General features: G+C 39.4%; 1 protein-coding gene across 3 annotated transcripts in view; it reads left to right on the forward strand.

Moving 5' to 3' along the window:
* LOC126424761 (zinc finger protein 37-like) overlaps positions 1 to 14,383 on the forward strand; it is a 264,776-nt gene that overhangs the window by 148,793 nt on the left and 101,600 nt on the right. For all 3 annotated transcript variants that reach the window (XM_050087505.1, XM_050087504.1, XM_050087506.1), the window contains exon 7: positions 10,492 to 10,535. In XM_050087505.1, the coding sequence (XP_049943462.1) occupies positions 10,492 to 10,535 (44 nt within the window). The remainder of the gene's footprint in view (positions 1 to 10,491; positions 10,536 to 14,383) is intronic.

The following is a 14,383-nucleotide window of genomic DNA, read 5'->3' on the forward strand; positions in this document are numbered from 1 at the left end:
TTCAGAACCAGAGAAGAGGAATGTTGGGCAAGGGTGTATACATACTCCATGACAACGCCCGCCCACACATCACTTGGCAAATCGTTGCTCTCCTGCAACAGTTTCAGTGGAACATAATCACCCACCCACCCTATAGTCCTGACTTGGCGCCCAATGACTATCACCTGTTCCCTAGGTTTAAAGAACGTTTGGCTGGAAAGGGATTCAGCTCCGACGATGAGGTGAAAGAAGAGGTTCATAACTTTCTGAACAGCATGGCGGCGAGCTGGTATGACATGGCCATACAAAACTGCCACAGCATCTACAAAAATGCATCGACAGAAATGGTGATTATGTCGAAAAATAGCTAAATGTTCAAGCTGTAAACTGATGTAAATCATCGTAGAAATAAACAGGTCTACGTACTTATATATATATATATATAAAAAAAAAAAAAAAAAAAAAAGGAGACCTTACTTTTAGGATTACCCTCGTATTATAAAATAAGAAGCTTCATTTTCATTTATAAGTGATTTATTTACATACATCATACGAACTTTTATAACAACAGTTGTAAGTACTGTACAGTTCTGTATTTTTTTTAAACAGGGTTTTATTTCATTCTATATTTTATTTTTTCAGGAAGAGACGATGTTTATGTAAGCAGGTGGTTTGCTTATGAAGCTTCCAAGTTTCTGGAGGACAGGGACGTACCACGAAAAGGACTTAACGACGGTAAGAAGATGTTGATGTACTCAAGCATAGTTGTGTTGCCATTCTAGGAATCCTTCTTTCATACAATAATCTGATATTTCGTCCCTAATTTTTGACAATAATTTGTGGATTGTCGGGGGACATGTCTCAGTGGTAACAAAGACGTCATATTATCTTCTCCCTGGACCCTTCATGACCCTTCAAATAAAACTCCATTCTCTTCATGGTCAATGCCAGCAGGAGTGTACAAATTTGAGGAATGGGTCCTTAGATAATTGTGTAACAAAATGACTGCCATCACTATCACCTCAGCTTTTTCAGGTGCCAAAAGCACTGTTTTTCTTGGAACCCAAAATACTAAGCTTGATATACTGAAGGCGTTCTCGACTATCCGTTGGGCCCTACTCAAGCAATAATTAAAAATTCTGTGAGGAGTCCCTTTGGCAAAGTATCCAGAGTATGGCTTCATGAGGTTTTCACTTAGAGCAAATGCATTATCACCTGCAAAGAAATAAGGTATTTGCATAGAACGCCCTGGCAGCTTTTCTGCTACCAGAAGTCTCAATGTGCTCCCAGTTATCGTATTATGCAGCCTGTTTCCTTGAAAAATACCTCTATCTGAAATTCTTCCTTGGCATCCCACATCATCAATCATAAAGTTACAATTCCCATCCACTAATGCAAAAAGCACAATACTGATGATGGGTTGATAATTGAAGTTCTCTGTACTCGAGTTCATTGGGGCTTGAAAAAGGACATGTTTCCCATCCAGAGCACCAACACAGTGAGGTAGCTTCCAATGTGTTTCAAATATATTGCTTACTCCCTTCCAAGCTGCAAGTGTCGCAGGTAGCTGAAACAGAAATCATACAAAAACTTACTTTAACCATTGGGGGGGGGGGGGGGGGGGTTGAGTTTATATATTATATTTGTAAGACAGGACTGATAATTGTTTTGGTGACTGAAAAATTACTCCATTATTGGTCTGAGATGAATGACACAACTTAATGTTTTTAAATAGGCTCCTATTTTTATGTTAGTCACGTAATAATAGTAATACATAATTAATATTGGTTACTGTTGATTATTACTTGTAATTTACAGGAGACAGATGAGATTATTAGAACTGAAGATGACATTGAGTCAAGGCTCAACATTTCTAAAGGCAGCCAACAAGAGCCAACAGGGTCAACATCTACTGCCAGACCTACCAAGCGTAAGCGAACTGATGCTAGCGACTCAGTGATGAGTGTGTTTGACATTTTACAAACTGCTGCAGAGAAATTGGAGAAAGAGCCGTGTAATAAGTCCGACAAAATACATGCCTTTTTTACGTACGTCGCTGCAAAAATGAAGAAATATTCACCTGAAATGCAGAAATCGATACAGCTTGCCATTTTTAACGTACTTGTGAAAGCCAATAAAGGGTTTTTTGATTGGGTTCCTCAAAATGCTCAGCATTCCAAGAACTGGCAAATCCCTCCAGAAAATGTATATCACCCCATACATTCTAAACAGTGCATTTTGCAATATTTGCAATGAGTACCTGCTCCCGCCATCTGATTCCTTGACACATACCTCTTCTCAACCATCTCCTGCTGCATCAGTAACTTCAGAACAGTTTTCAGGTTTTGTGTAACATAACTTTAGTTTAATGGAGTTTGATGATTTTGTGTAAAATGCCTTTAATTTTGTACTTATAAAATATTTAAAAAAATAAAACAACTTTCAAAATTAAAAGAGTTAAACAGTGATGTTAATATGTTACCTTGATATATCCTTGTAACTTGTGGATGAGTGCTGCACAGACTTGTGGTACTATTAGTGCAATAGACTGCTTAGAAATCCTGAAAGTATACTGCAGGCTAGTAAATAAATCTCCCATGGCAAGAAATCAAAGTGTTACTGCTAACCTGGAAGAATTAATCATATTGATTTTATTTGCCTTTATTTAATGAAAAAGAAATTTATATATGTATATAACAGAAATAGATCAGTCAATTTTTTTACATCCACACCCACCATCGTGTATTTGGTCAGGATCTTACGAAAAAAACACAGCGAATTATAAACAAGAAGTAAACAAATTATGTACAACAAATATTAATGGTCAACTGTCTTGAGTGGAAATTGCCGTGCGGAAATTAGTGTCCTCTTTCGAAATATGCGGTCCAATCTTCTGCATCAGATTTTCAAAGTCAGAAGGTACCATTCGACAGAAATTTATATATTGACCACTTATTTGTTGTGACTTCAAATCCATCATAAGTTCTGCATTATTTCTTTTTTCATAAAGTTCAGTGTGCCACTGTTTTGTTTTGTTTATTGACAAATTTGCCATTAATAATGCCATACCACTCATCACCATAATCCCGAGATTTTCCCCTCGCCTAAGCATGTTTACAGCTTACTGAATACTTATATGTTAGTGGGTATCCTGTGGATCGCCGGAGGTTCGTTTCAACCAAAAATTCCAACGAATGAAAGGCGAGCGGCGAGCGCATCGCTGGGGGTTCGTGGCGTGCAAGTGCTGACCCGGCTTAAGAGCAGCTTCAACAGCTGCACATTCATATGTATGTTCGATAGAGTGAAATGGCAATGTTGACTGTCGTGATGATGGAAAAGGTTCAGCTGCTTTTAAATGTTTCCTACTTTTTCCGTGAAGTAGTACATCTGACAAATGCACATTCAAGTTGCATCGGAATACTTACAACGCGCACTGCTAGGTTCCCAAGGGGCATCTCTAACAATGAATCCTTTGTTCCTCACTTAACCACTCTTTTCTAAAATGTCGTACATACCTCTTGGCATTCTTTTCAGACATGTTCAGTCAGTCATAAAAACAAAACATAAGAGCGCTAGACACTAGTTGTTAAACACAATAAATTACTACAACGCTGTAGTTTGTAACCTGCTATGCAGCTCCCCAGTTACAATCAGTAGCAGCCGGGAGAATTCGTACCCTAGTGATTTGCAGATCTTCGTTGCGAACAGCGCAGCATACCATTAGCCGGTGTTCACTGCATTGTCGTCTCCTTTGTTGCTGAGCTGAGCTGTCTTTTGTTGTGCTGTAGTCGATGTGATTTTTACGAAAATGAGTGATGTGCTTGCTGTTTCATTGCGAGGGCTACCTTGTACTCCATTTCGGAAAAGAAAATCAGTTATCAGGAGCGCGTGGAAGCTCAAAACGCAGGTTACTGTTGCCTGCACTGGCTGCTTACAATACATGGAGGTGGAGTTTGTTCTCCCCCCCCCTTCCTCCCCTGGCAACCGCTCACTCAACACAGAATAGCTTGTCCACTCTCCCCTCTTCCCGCAAACCCTGCCCGACAGATGCCAAGTTAAAATTCGCGAGAAGTACTGTACAATAATGTATTGCACTCATTATCCAGAATTCCTGGCATTAACTCATAGAGGAAAGCATATTTTTGTTAGTGCTGCTGGTGGGAGAAGCACGTATCGTATATTTAAATACAACTTGAACCCTGATGGTGGATGATACTTTCGCTGCTGGTATTTGGCCGGCCAGGAGAGGACAGATGGTTGTTTAAACTTCGCAATCGCCGGGTTTTGCGCCAGGGCACTGGAAAACCACCTCCACTAGAACCCTTCCCAGGGTGGCGTTTTAGAATTCCTGCTTCTGCTCCCTACACTCAAATTCGTGAGTATTGTATCTTTGCTTGCAATAGAAATTAGAGCCATTTCCCACCGCATTATGTTTACATTGCTGAGTTTGCCAGTGATCAGAGATGTTTGTTACTGTTAGCTAAAAAATAGCGATGTTCATTGCTCAGTAGACTATAGTCTAAAATACTCAGTGAAATCTGGTACAATGTTTATAACTATAAACGTTTTCATTCAGTCATCTTACAAGTAGTTGCAGATCCTCAGAGTAATTTCCATTCATAATTGCGAAAGTGTTGTGGATACAGGACTTTGTGCATGAACTAACCTCTCGATCATGTCCCATAAAATGTTCGATGGGGTACCTGTCTGGTGATCTGGATGGCCAAATCATTCGCTCAAATTGTCCAGAATGTTCTTCAAACCAGTCGCAAACAATTGTGGCCCTTTCACGTGGCGCACTGTCATCCATAAAAATTCCTTCGTTGTTTGGGAACCTGACGTCCATGAACAGCTGCAAATGGTGTCCAAAGAACCGAACATTACCCTTTGCAGTGATCTTTCAGTTGGACCACGTCTATACAGGCCACACCATTGTGGAGTCACCACCAGCTTTCGCAGTGTCTTGTAGAGAACTTGGGTCCACGACTTCGTAGGTCTGCGCCACACACTATCCCTACCGTCAGCTCTTGCCAACTGAAATAGGGACTCGTCGACCATGCTATTGTTCTCCAGTCATCTAGGGTCCAACCGATAGGTGACGAGTCGCTGCAGGTAACATCGTCTGAAGATGATTTTCTAAATACTGTAAATGATTTATACAACATATAGAACTTTCCAAATGCAGTGGATGATGTTAGAAAACATGTTTGCTTGCTGCGACAGCCCATTAACGCCAAATTTAGCCACACTATCCTAAAATACGCCCCAACAAAAGATTGAATTCTGACATTGTAGGTTTTTCCTTTCACTGTGCATGTTTAGTCATTTGATAGATGAAGGCTTATTTTGAGATTTAATTGTGCGTGAAATTGCTGGCTTCATTTATAGTACTACAACAGCGTAAATAGATTTTCGATGCAGTGGGGAGGGAGAATGCAGGTCACAGTTGGCTCAGACAAATTCGAGCATCCCGCTGAAAAGATCTTTTAGAAAGGAACAAACTATATAGAATTTGATGTCATCACACATATGTCTTGTGCTCTCCACGAACCCCTCCCCACCCTTCCGTATTGGTGTTCATAATCGAGTTCCACCTGGGTGACCAGATTGGACGGCATTTCACCTTTTGGGCTGCTCTATTGATAGAATATTAAGCAAATTTTTTAAAGAAATGTTGGCTACATTTTTGCTGACCGATGCGGTTTTTGAGTTACACAGACCAATAATTCAAGTGTATTTTTATGCACTGATTTCAATTTAATGTTGTTATTGATATTTACTGCTCCGCTGCCTTGTGAAGTACCGAAGTGTTCCAATGCCAAAGTTCTACCAGCCAAATAATGACTCTAGTGTTAACATTAAACTGCTATTGGTATTTATTTAGGCTGTTATAGTAGTGCGTACATATTTTTAACTCATCATAATGCTAGCAGACGAATCAAAATCGGGTTTCCAGTTCTTTTGTGTTACAAACTTATCCATAATTAGAAATTGTCACAACAGCACACAGCACAAAACAATCAGCAGTAGCATTTACATTAAAATCAACTGCAAGTGAGAACTGAACTGAGTAACAAAACAGCGGCGGAGTTCAAGTAAGGCCAACAAATAGTCTTGGCTAAAATACGAATGTGCGATAGCCGGTAGCAGTATGGCTTTTATAGACAGTTCAAAGCTATCGTTGGTCTTGCTGATTATCAATAGTGCGTCATATGATCGAAAATCAAAATATCTTTCAATTTTACTACACTCCAACTAGGTCTTGTGTGTTTCATTTAGATGACTTTTTTTTGGGGGGGGGGGGGGCGTGCCTGCATGCCCTGGACCCCCCTACCTGCCCTTGTACAGCTTTTGGACAAACTAAATAATATGGATTGTCAGGCGTTATTATTGTCGAGACAGAGGTGAGCTGGCGGCCGGCAGCAGCAGAGGATAATATGAAATGACACGCTGATCTGCGCAAATGTATCCGAACACAGTGATCATTGTATCGAGTACAAAATGGTGAAGATACATTGTGTAACTGAGGCAGCAGGCTAAGTGTAAGTGGAAATTACTAAATGAATTAGTAAGTGAGAACTACTAAATGATTACATTTAAGAAGTGTTCTTGACCGTGAGTAATAACTGTAATAGGAATTGCATTACTGACCCCAGCTGCCGAATTTCCCCAGATGGCGCCTCCTGGCCATCAATGCCACGTGATCATTTAATTTTTTTTCCATTGGCAGAATGCCGTCTCCAGCAAAAATACATCGTCCTTACATTCTAAAGCCATGATTTCACCCACATTGACCACTTTCCAGACTAAACTAATACATTACAACAATATTTAAACAAATTAAATATTATAAACATTCAGTCACACTCAGACCCTTTACAATAAATGTAAATAAAGGTTTGCCCATTAACAAATAAGGCAGTATTCTTCTGCAAAGGTGTTCGCAATAAATGACTACAGATTGTCGTCAGATGTAGTTTAAACAATTATTGAGACCTGCTTGGCAGAAGCATCTTTTGGCACTCTTTTACAAAGATAGTGTCTGGCCACTTTTTAAGCCACAGGGGGTAGCCCCGCAGCCTGAGGCATCATGTTATGGTCCATGCGGCTTCCTCCGTTGGAGGTTAGAGTCCTCCCTTGGGAATGGGTGTGTGTGTCGTTCTTAGTGTAAGTTAAAGTTAGATTAAATAGTGCGTAAGCTTAGGGGCCGATGACCTCAGCATTTTGGTCCCATAAGACGTTACCACAAATTTCCAATTTTTAAATTACCATGGTTTTGTATTATCAGTTGTAATTAATATTTAAATAAAGTTATTGACAAACTGGTAAACTGCTCATTAAAGAAATACACAATTATGACAAAATGTAATGTATTCATGCTGTATTAATTTTGTGTGTAATTGTGGAGGATATGATGTTCTTACAAACTTTCGCATAACCAAAAGATATAACAACATAATAAATCAGGAAATTAAATGGATACAGGTAGGTAGCTTTCAGAAATAATAGCTATAGTGCAATGCTATCATCTGAGATACTGTATCCTGAAATCACATGAAGCATTTAAAAGTTGTTAATTCAGAGATTCATTGTGAAAATGTTTATTTGCTGTGAAATATTAACTTCTGTAGTTTTAAAGATTTTGAAATATTGTTGCGTCACTGGATGTACCTCATTTTTTCTGGAATCACATATGTATTCAGATCTGCTTTAATACTTGATTGCGAATTATTATAGATTCTTGAAGAGCTGTAAAAACCCATCTTCCAACTTATCTGACACTCCACCATTTTTGGAGCATTATCTGTCCTCTTAAGCATCAAAATTTCTCATACCGGGATTGTTGCCATTTGGAGCCACAAAGCTCGTCTGTGCACCTGGCTGGCCAGAACCGGTCACCTGCCACACTGCCGATGGCATGCCTCGAGTCTTGAGTAGCAAGGAACGTATTTGCAGAAACAGAAGAATTGATTAATGTCTAATATAAATTTAAATGTTAGGATGTCTTTTCTGAAGGTATTTGCCTTGAGTATAGCCTTGTGCAGAAGTAAAACATAGACAAGGCTGAAGATTGAGTGGGTAGATCGAGTAACTATTGAGTGGGTGCCGAAGCAAATTGGGGAAAAAAGTAATTTGTGACGCACCTTAACCAAGAGAAGGGAGTGGTTGGTAGGACTTATCCTGAGGCATCAAGGAATCATCAGTTTGGTAATGGGGGCGAAGTATGAGAAGTAAAAATTGTAGAGGGAGACAGTAAGCAGGTTCAAGTAGATGGGGGTTGTAGTAGTCATTCAGAGGTGAAGAGATTTGCACTGTATAGACTTGCTGGGAGAGTGGCATCAAACCAATCTTTGAACTGTAACCAACGACCACTACCACTACCACCATGACTACCCCTGCTGCTGCTGCTGCTGCTGCTGCTGCTGCTGCATGTAACTCTGCTCATACAACTCAGCCTAAGGAGATGATGTCAGCAGTTATGAGATTTCCTTATATGCCACAGATCTCATTACAATATCAAGCACACTGAGTCACATGACTCTTGACTCATGCAGTGCAAGTGAAAGTGCCAAGTGACAAGCAGGATATGGCCACAGTGACAGGCCATTGGTATCTTCAAAATTTGACAGTTTCATGGGTCAAAGAAGGGAATAACATTAAATCCTCTTATTGACATAGACAGTAGAAGCTCCTGTGTTTGAACTTACTTGCAGTAAGTGTTCTCATACAATATATATTCTAACATCACTACCCCATCAAAATATATTAAAAATAATAATTTTGCATGAATTATTTGTTGACTGAATATTGTCAGTTATCTGTAATTGTTCTACTTTGTGGGAGATTCAGGTGTGATATTTGTTTTCACCCCCCTGTTTTGCAGTTTTCTCTTTACTTCCACAGAATTTTTGCTTTCCTCTTCAACACTGGCCATCAGATCCTATCTTCTTTTCTTGCCCCCCCCCCCCCCCCCCCCCCACCAGCCCCCTCCCCCATCCTGAGTTACAGCAGATGAGAGGTGTCTCAAAATGTGGTATATCCACTTTTCCTTTTGATGATGAGTTTTATTTTTTCCCTAACTTTTACCAACTATTCCTTGTTCCTCACCTAGCCTTACATGCTCTCATCCTCTAGTTTCCACCCAATATAAGTTTGCAGCGCTTTAGAATTCTTTCCACATATTATTGCAATACCGGGATCTCTGCGCCATATAAATCTGTCCCCATGTGTAGCATCTGGCCAATCTTACTCTCAATTGCAATTTCCTCTTTGTGTTGAATGCTTCATCGGCTATTGCCTGTTTTCCATCATATGTACATGACACAATTTAGGACCACTGTTATAATATTTCTCAAGTACTTGAATTTTGCAATCTGGATATAATGCTACACAGACGATACATTTTAGTACCACATGCCTTTGGTGGAGGCAGCAATATTTAAGCATAAAACTTCAATACTTAGCTTTGGTTGGGAGATTATTTAGGTATTGGTATCACTAAAAAAGTTACACTATTTCTCACAATTCACACTTAAGTGCACTGATTAATGATTATCAGTTTTTGAATGTAGTTGCCTGAGCTGATTGAGGTGGGGAGATGGTAAAGAAGGACACAAGAAGCAAGGAGGGCATAGCGGTATAGTGCAAGGCAGGAGTTGACAGACAGATTACTCAGTGCCTACACAAATTCTGAGGGGGGTAGATGAAAAAAAAAGATACTGAAATGGGGTGAAAGGTAGGAAAAAAAGAGAGGAAGGTGGAGGTGGAGAGGGAGATAGGGCTGTATGTAGTTTTTGTAATGTTATGTGCCAGATCGTTGGTAGACATGTACTTTGTTTTTTAAATGATCCTTCTGCTTATGTTTTTTTAAGAATTTCTATTTGTTTTTGTGCTGTTTGAGTATCCTGGCATAGAATCACAAAGCCATCTCCAAAAGCTAAGCAGCCTGTCCTAGTAACGGTTCATGCTAATTTGATATGTTTGTCAATTTTAAGCTCTTTTTTTAGTTTCCAGCTGTATTATATTACTTTTTCTAAGACACATAATCTTAATTCACTCCTGTTTTAGTGTCAAAATGTTCCAAAATTTTTCACATGAGTTTTACTATAGACTTTACACCATTTACTGTTTAACTAATAATTGCAGTAGTTTTGAGATCCAGACCCCGTTCTTTCAGGCTTTTGAAGAGATATTTATGGGCTACTGAGTCATAAACTGTTTTAAATTCTTCAAAGGTACGAACTACTTTCCAGTTGCACATTTTTTGATGTCTTAGAATATTTCAGAATTATAGTTTCCTCTGGGCAAGATCTGTTTGGTCTTAAACCTGCTAGATATTTGCCAATTTTGCCTTCAAGTTGTGCTGGGTCCAGGAGACAGTGAGATAGAATATTGCATTGGATAGGAAGTAACATGAGTTCTGCCATCTTCTTATGCAGTGAATGTATCAATGCAGTTTTTCTATCATCATTATTATTATTATTATTATAGGGGCTTTTAATTCTATTTCAGGAGCTCAAAAATGAAATGGAGTCAACAAGCAGTGAACCAGAAAGGTATTGTACAGTTTCTTGTATCTCTTGTTTTGTACTTTGTGCATGAGTTGTGTGCAGCTTCACTTTTAAGTAGCTCAGCAGAATCTCTGGCTATACATACATATGCACAGTATACTGCATGCTGTTGATTGGTGTGTGTAATGTTGACATGTCCATTCTGCTGTCTCACAGCCAAAGTCTCTTGTTCCACGAATAACATGCATACTTATAATTAGTTAATATCTACATTGTTAGGGAAATACCACACTTTGAAATACTCACGTGTACCTTTGATAAAATTGTTCATCTATTGAGACCAGAAGCAGCATATGAAAATATAGCCTCACTCTTCGCAGTATTACATTTGTAAGATAACATTAATTGTTATGTTTTAACAATAATTTCAGTCCTATATTATCTTGCTTGATAGATGCATTTTTGCAACATTTATGTCATGATATACACACTACTGTTAGAAAACTGATGAATGAAGTCCTCAGCCACTCATGAAATATTATCATTTAGCATATTCTTTCTCTTCCATTGGTGTTCTCATGAAAACATCAAATCCACACGTGCTCACCTCTTCCAGAAACTGCCTCAGGTTGTGTAATGAAGATGTACAACATGACACAAATGCTCAAATGTAAAATAATGTTTATATTATTAGTCACCCAAATATTTTAGATGGAACACACCTATTTGACATATCAATATAATATCCTTCGTGATTGTGATATTTTAGAATCAACTTTATTGCTCAGGAGAACAAGCCACTGACATGCCCTAAAACTCACTACCCTTTAACTGTAGCTCCTCCTTTCTACAGTTACATACAGAGAGAGCACAATGTCCATATGAGTTGTTGGCAATGACATTCTGTTACACGTACGTTCCAGCAGTAAACAGTTTTTCAGATTTTGAAAAAAAAAAAAAAAAAACCTAAAATTAATTATGTACAGTCCTCTTGGTACGAAACAGTCAATAGGGGTATCCCACCTTGCAATAGCAGATGGTAAATCAGATGCATGATTCTTATTGCGTAGTGATATAGACCATTGTTCAGATAAATACACTGGTGAGCCAAAAAATTTTTGTCACTGTCCACTGCAGAAATACCTACCACCTGGTGACATTAGAGGGACATTATGCAGAATTTGCAATATGCCCTGTTGTCCAGGACTGTGTGTGTAAATGGTAAATAATAAGTAACGCCTGACCTATGGAGCACTGGAAAAGCATAACTGTGGGTGCCTCTTGTTGGGAAGTAGGTGTAGTGTTAGTTTGTCGTACCAAGGGTCCTGTGTTTGAGCCCTGGTCATACCAGAATTTTGTACTGTAATGTGTGTGAAATGATTTATGGGACAACATGTTCCTGGTATGTAGAAAGACTTGGAGTTTATAGCAACATTCTATTGGCAGTCTGCTTTTGCTTCGCTTATTTGAAAGTTATGAACCTATAGAGGACATTTGTAGTTTCACTGAATAAACATAAACCATCAGAATGGAAGAATATGGATTGCTATGATATTTTTTGTTGAATTGTTACATAGTGGCGATTGTGTACATACAACAACAGAAATAACTGAAGAAGAGAGCGTGCAGCATCCCTACTGTATATAATTGACCAGTAGAAGGCGTCGAAAGTCAACAATGAGGAAACATTAGACATCGACGAGCACACACCAGATGGAGAGGAATCGTTTGTTTGTGACCAAGTGTATGGACAAGAGTCAAGGTCTTCGGTATCGTCACCAGAAGAGTCCTCAAGTGATGGAAGTGATGAATTTATGACGAAAGGAGAAAACTATAGCCTTCTATTCCAGAAAAGAGAAAATCAGAATGCTCAGATATTGGCTGAACATTAAAAAGCAGCCTAAGTCAACCCAAACATTGGCACACCGCACGATGTCTACAGTTAAAACAGGTTGCACACTAGATTTTCTGCACGATGTACATTGTCTCAATGGGAACAACAGTATGGAAGTGAAGAATTAATGTGTTGAAAGAGAAGCGCAAACATGTTACATTGCATGCCACAGCGACCTTCAAACAGCGTCCCCAGGAGGTTAGATGTGACTACAATGTAGGCATCAAATTATGGACAAAAACGAAAGCAAAACAGTTAAACGTCCCAATCTTTGACGCAAGTGACAGTTAGATCTTGTGCTGGAAGCGTAAAAACTGTATTGTAAGCCATAAAGTCAAATCTTTTGTTACAGTGAAAATGTACCAGAACAGAAACAACACTAGAAACGGCAGAGGACTGGCAACAGACGACTCTTGCTAACATAACATGTCACACACATGCAGATATGTATCTAAAACGCCAAAGAAATTGAATTCAATAAGGACATGACTGTGGGTCGCACATTTGGTGCTAGAGATTCTAGACTAGCTTCACTGCCTCTGGATTACAGGGTCTTGTGCTCAATTCCCGGCCGGTTGGAAATTTTCTCTGCTCAGGGACTGGGTGTTTGTGTTGTCCTCTTCGTATCATCATCATCATCATCATCATCATCATCATCATCACTATCACTTGTAACAGTGGCTATATTGGACTGTGTAAAAAATTGGACAGTAACAATGGGACTGTGTAAAAATTGGGACTTTGTACAGGCACTGATGACTGCGCAGTTGAGCACCCCACAATCCAAATACCATCATCTCATGACAGCCCATACACACACTAATATTACATTGCTTTCACAGACAGGCAACTTAATCCATAGCTGTTTGTAAGTCCTTCAAGAGTATCGTATGTTTCAGTCCATGTTCCCAGCACCAAATTTATTCGTCGATTCTCACTCCTCCAGCAAAATGAATTGTTCAGATCACTTCTACAGGAAGTGGAAGTAAACAAGTCAGTGAAGAGAAACTTCTGCTAACACTGGATTCCTACACGCCCCACAAGGACGCCCGTGGTTTTTGTGACTTGCACGTACAAAATAATTTACTAGAAGACAAAATCATAATTCACATAATTCCAGCAAATACAAACTCCATTCATCAACCACTTGATCTTCATTTCTTCAGAATGTTCCAGCATATGATTCATAAAACCTCTGATGCTACGCTAGGTTCTTTAGAAGAGATTAATGTGCAACGGAATAATTTTCTTAAGCTACAGTCCCTCACATACAGTCTGTTGTCTTGCGCATTTCTGAAATTCCCACCGTAATGGCTGCGTAGATGAATGCAAACTCTTTGAAAGGTCGACACAGTTCTGTTGCAGACACATTTGCAATTTACAGGTTGGATGTGCAAATGTGGGATTCATCAAGTGTGTTTGGTGTACAAAAGTAATTCGCTTCACACACTTCTTCGTACGCAACCACTATTGTGAAACCTTTATTCCTAAATGTATGACACTGCGTATGTGGTGGTGTGCTGATTCTTGAACATTTGTTTTCGTTGTTAGTATTATTATTACTAGGAAACCCGTTAGTGCCTCCCAATTGCTAAATGCGTATGCAAATGTATGTACATCGTAATCTCCTTCTTCATTCCCTTCTCTAGCCCTGCCCTCCTCCCCCTCCTTTTGTACATCTCCTCTTTCTGACCCCCCTCCCCTACCCCCCCCCCCCCCCCCCCCCCCCCACTCTGTCCGGCAAGATGTTGCACGGATTGGGAATCTCAGAGCCGAATTGACCCCTGCACGATGCATTTTATTGAGAAACTGAACGAAAATGTCAATAAGATCGGAATACTTTGAATAAATGGGTTTGAACACAGGTCCCAGCTTCTGAATCAGCAGCAGCAAACAGCATACCGCATACTGATGACAGCAGTTAATGACGGATACCCTACATCTCTTATCCCAAACTCTCTCATCTCTCTGCTCACATCCTCCTCCCCCTTCTTTATAT

The sequence above is a fragment of the Schistocerca serialis genome, chromosome 10 (assembly GCF_023864345.2).
Source record: "Schistocerca serialis cubense isolate TAMUIC-IGC-003099 chromosome 10, iqSchSeri2.2, whole genome shotgun sequence".
Lineage (NCBI taxonomy): Eukaryota > Metazoa > Arthropoda > Insecta > Orthoptera > Acrididae > Schistocerca > Schistocerca serialis.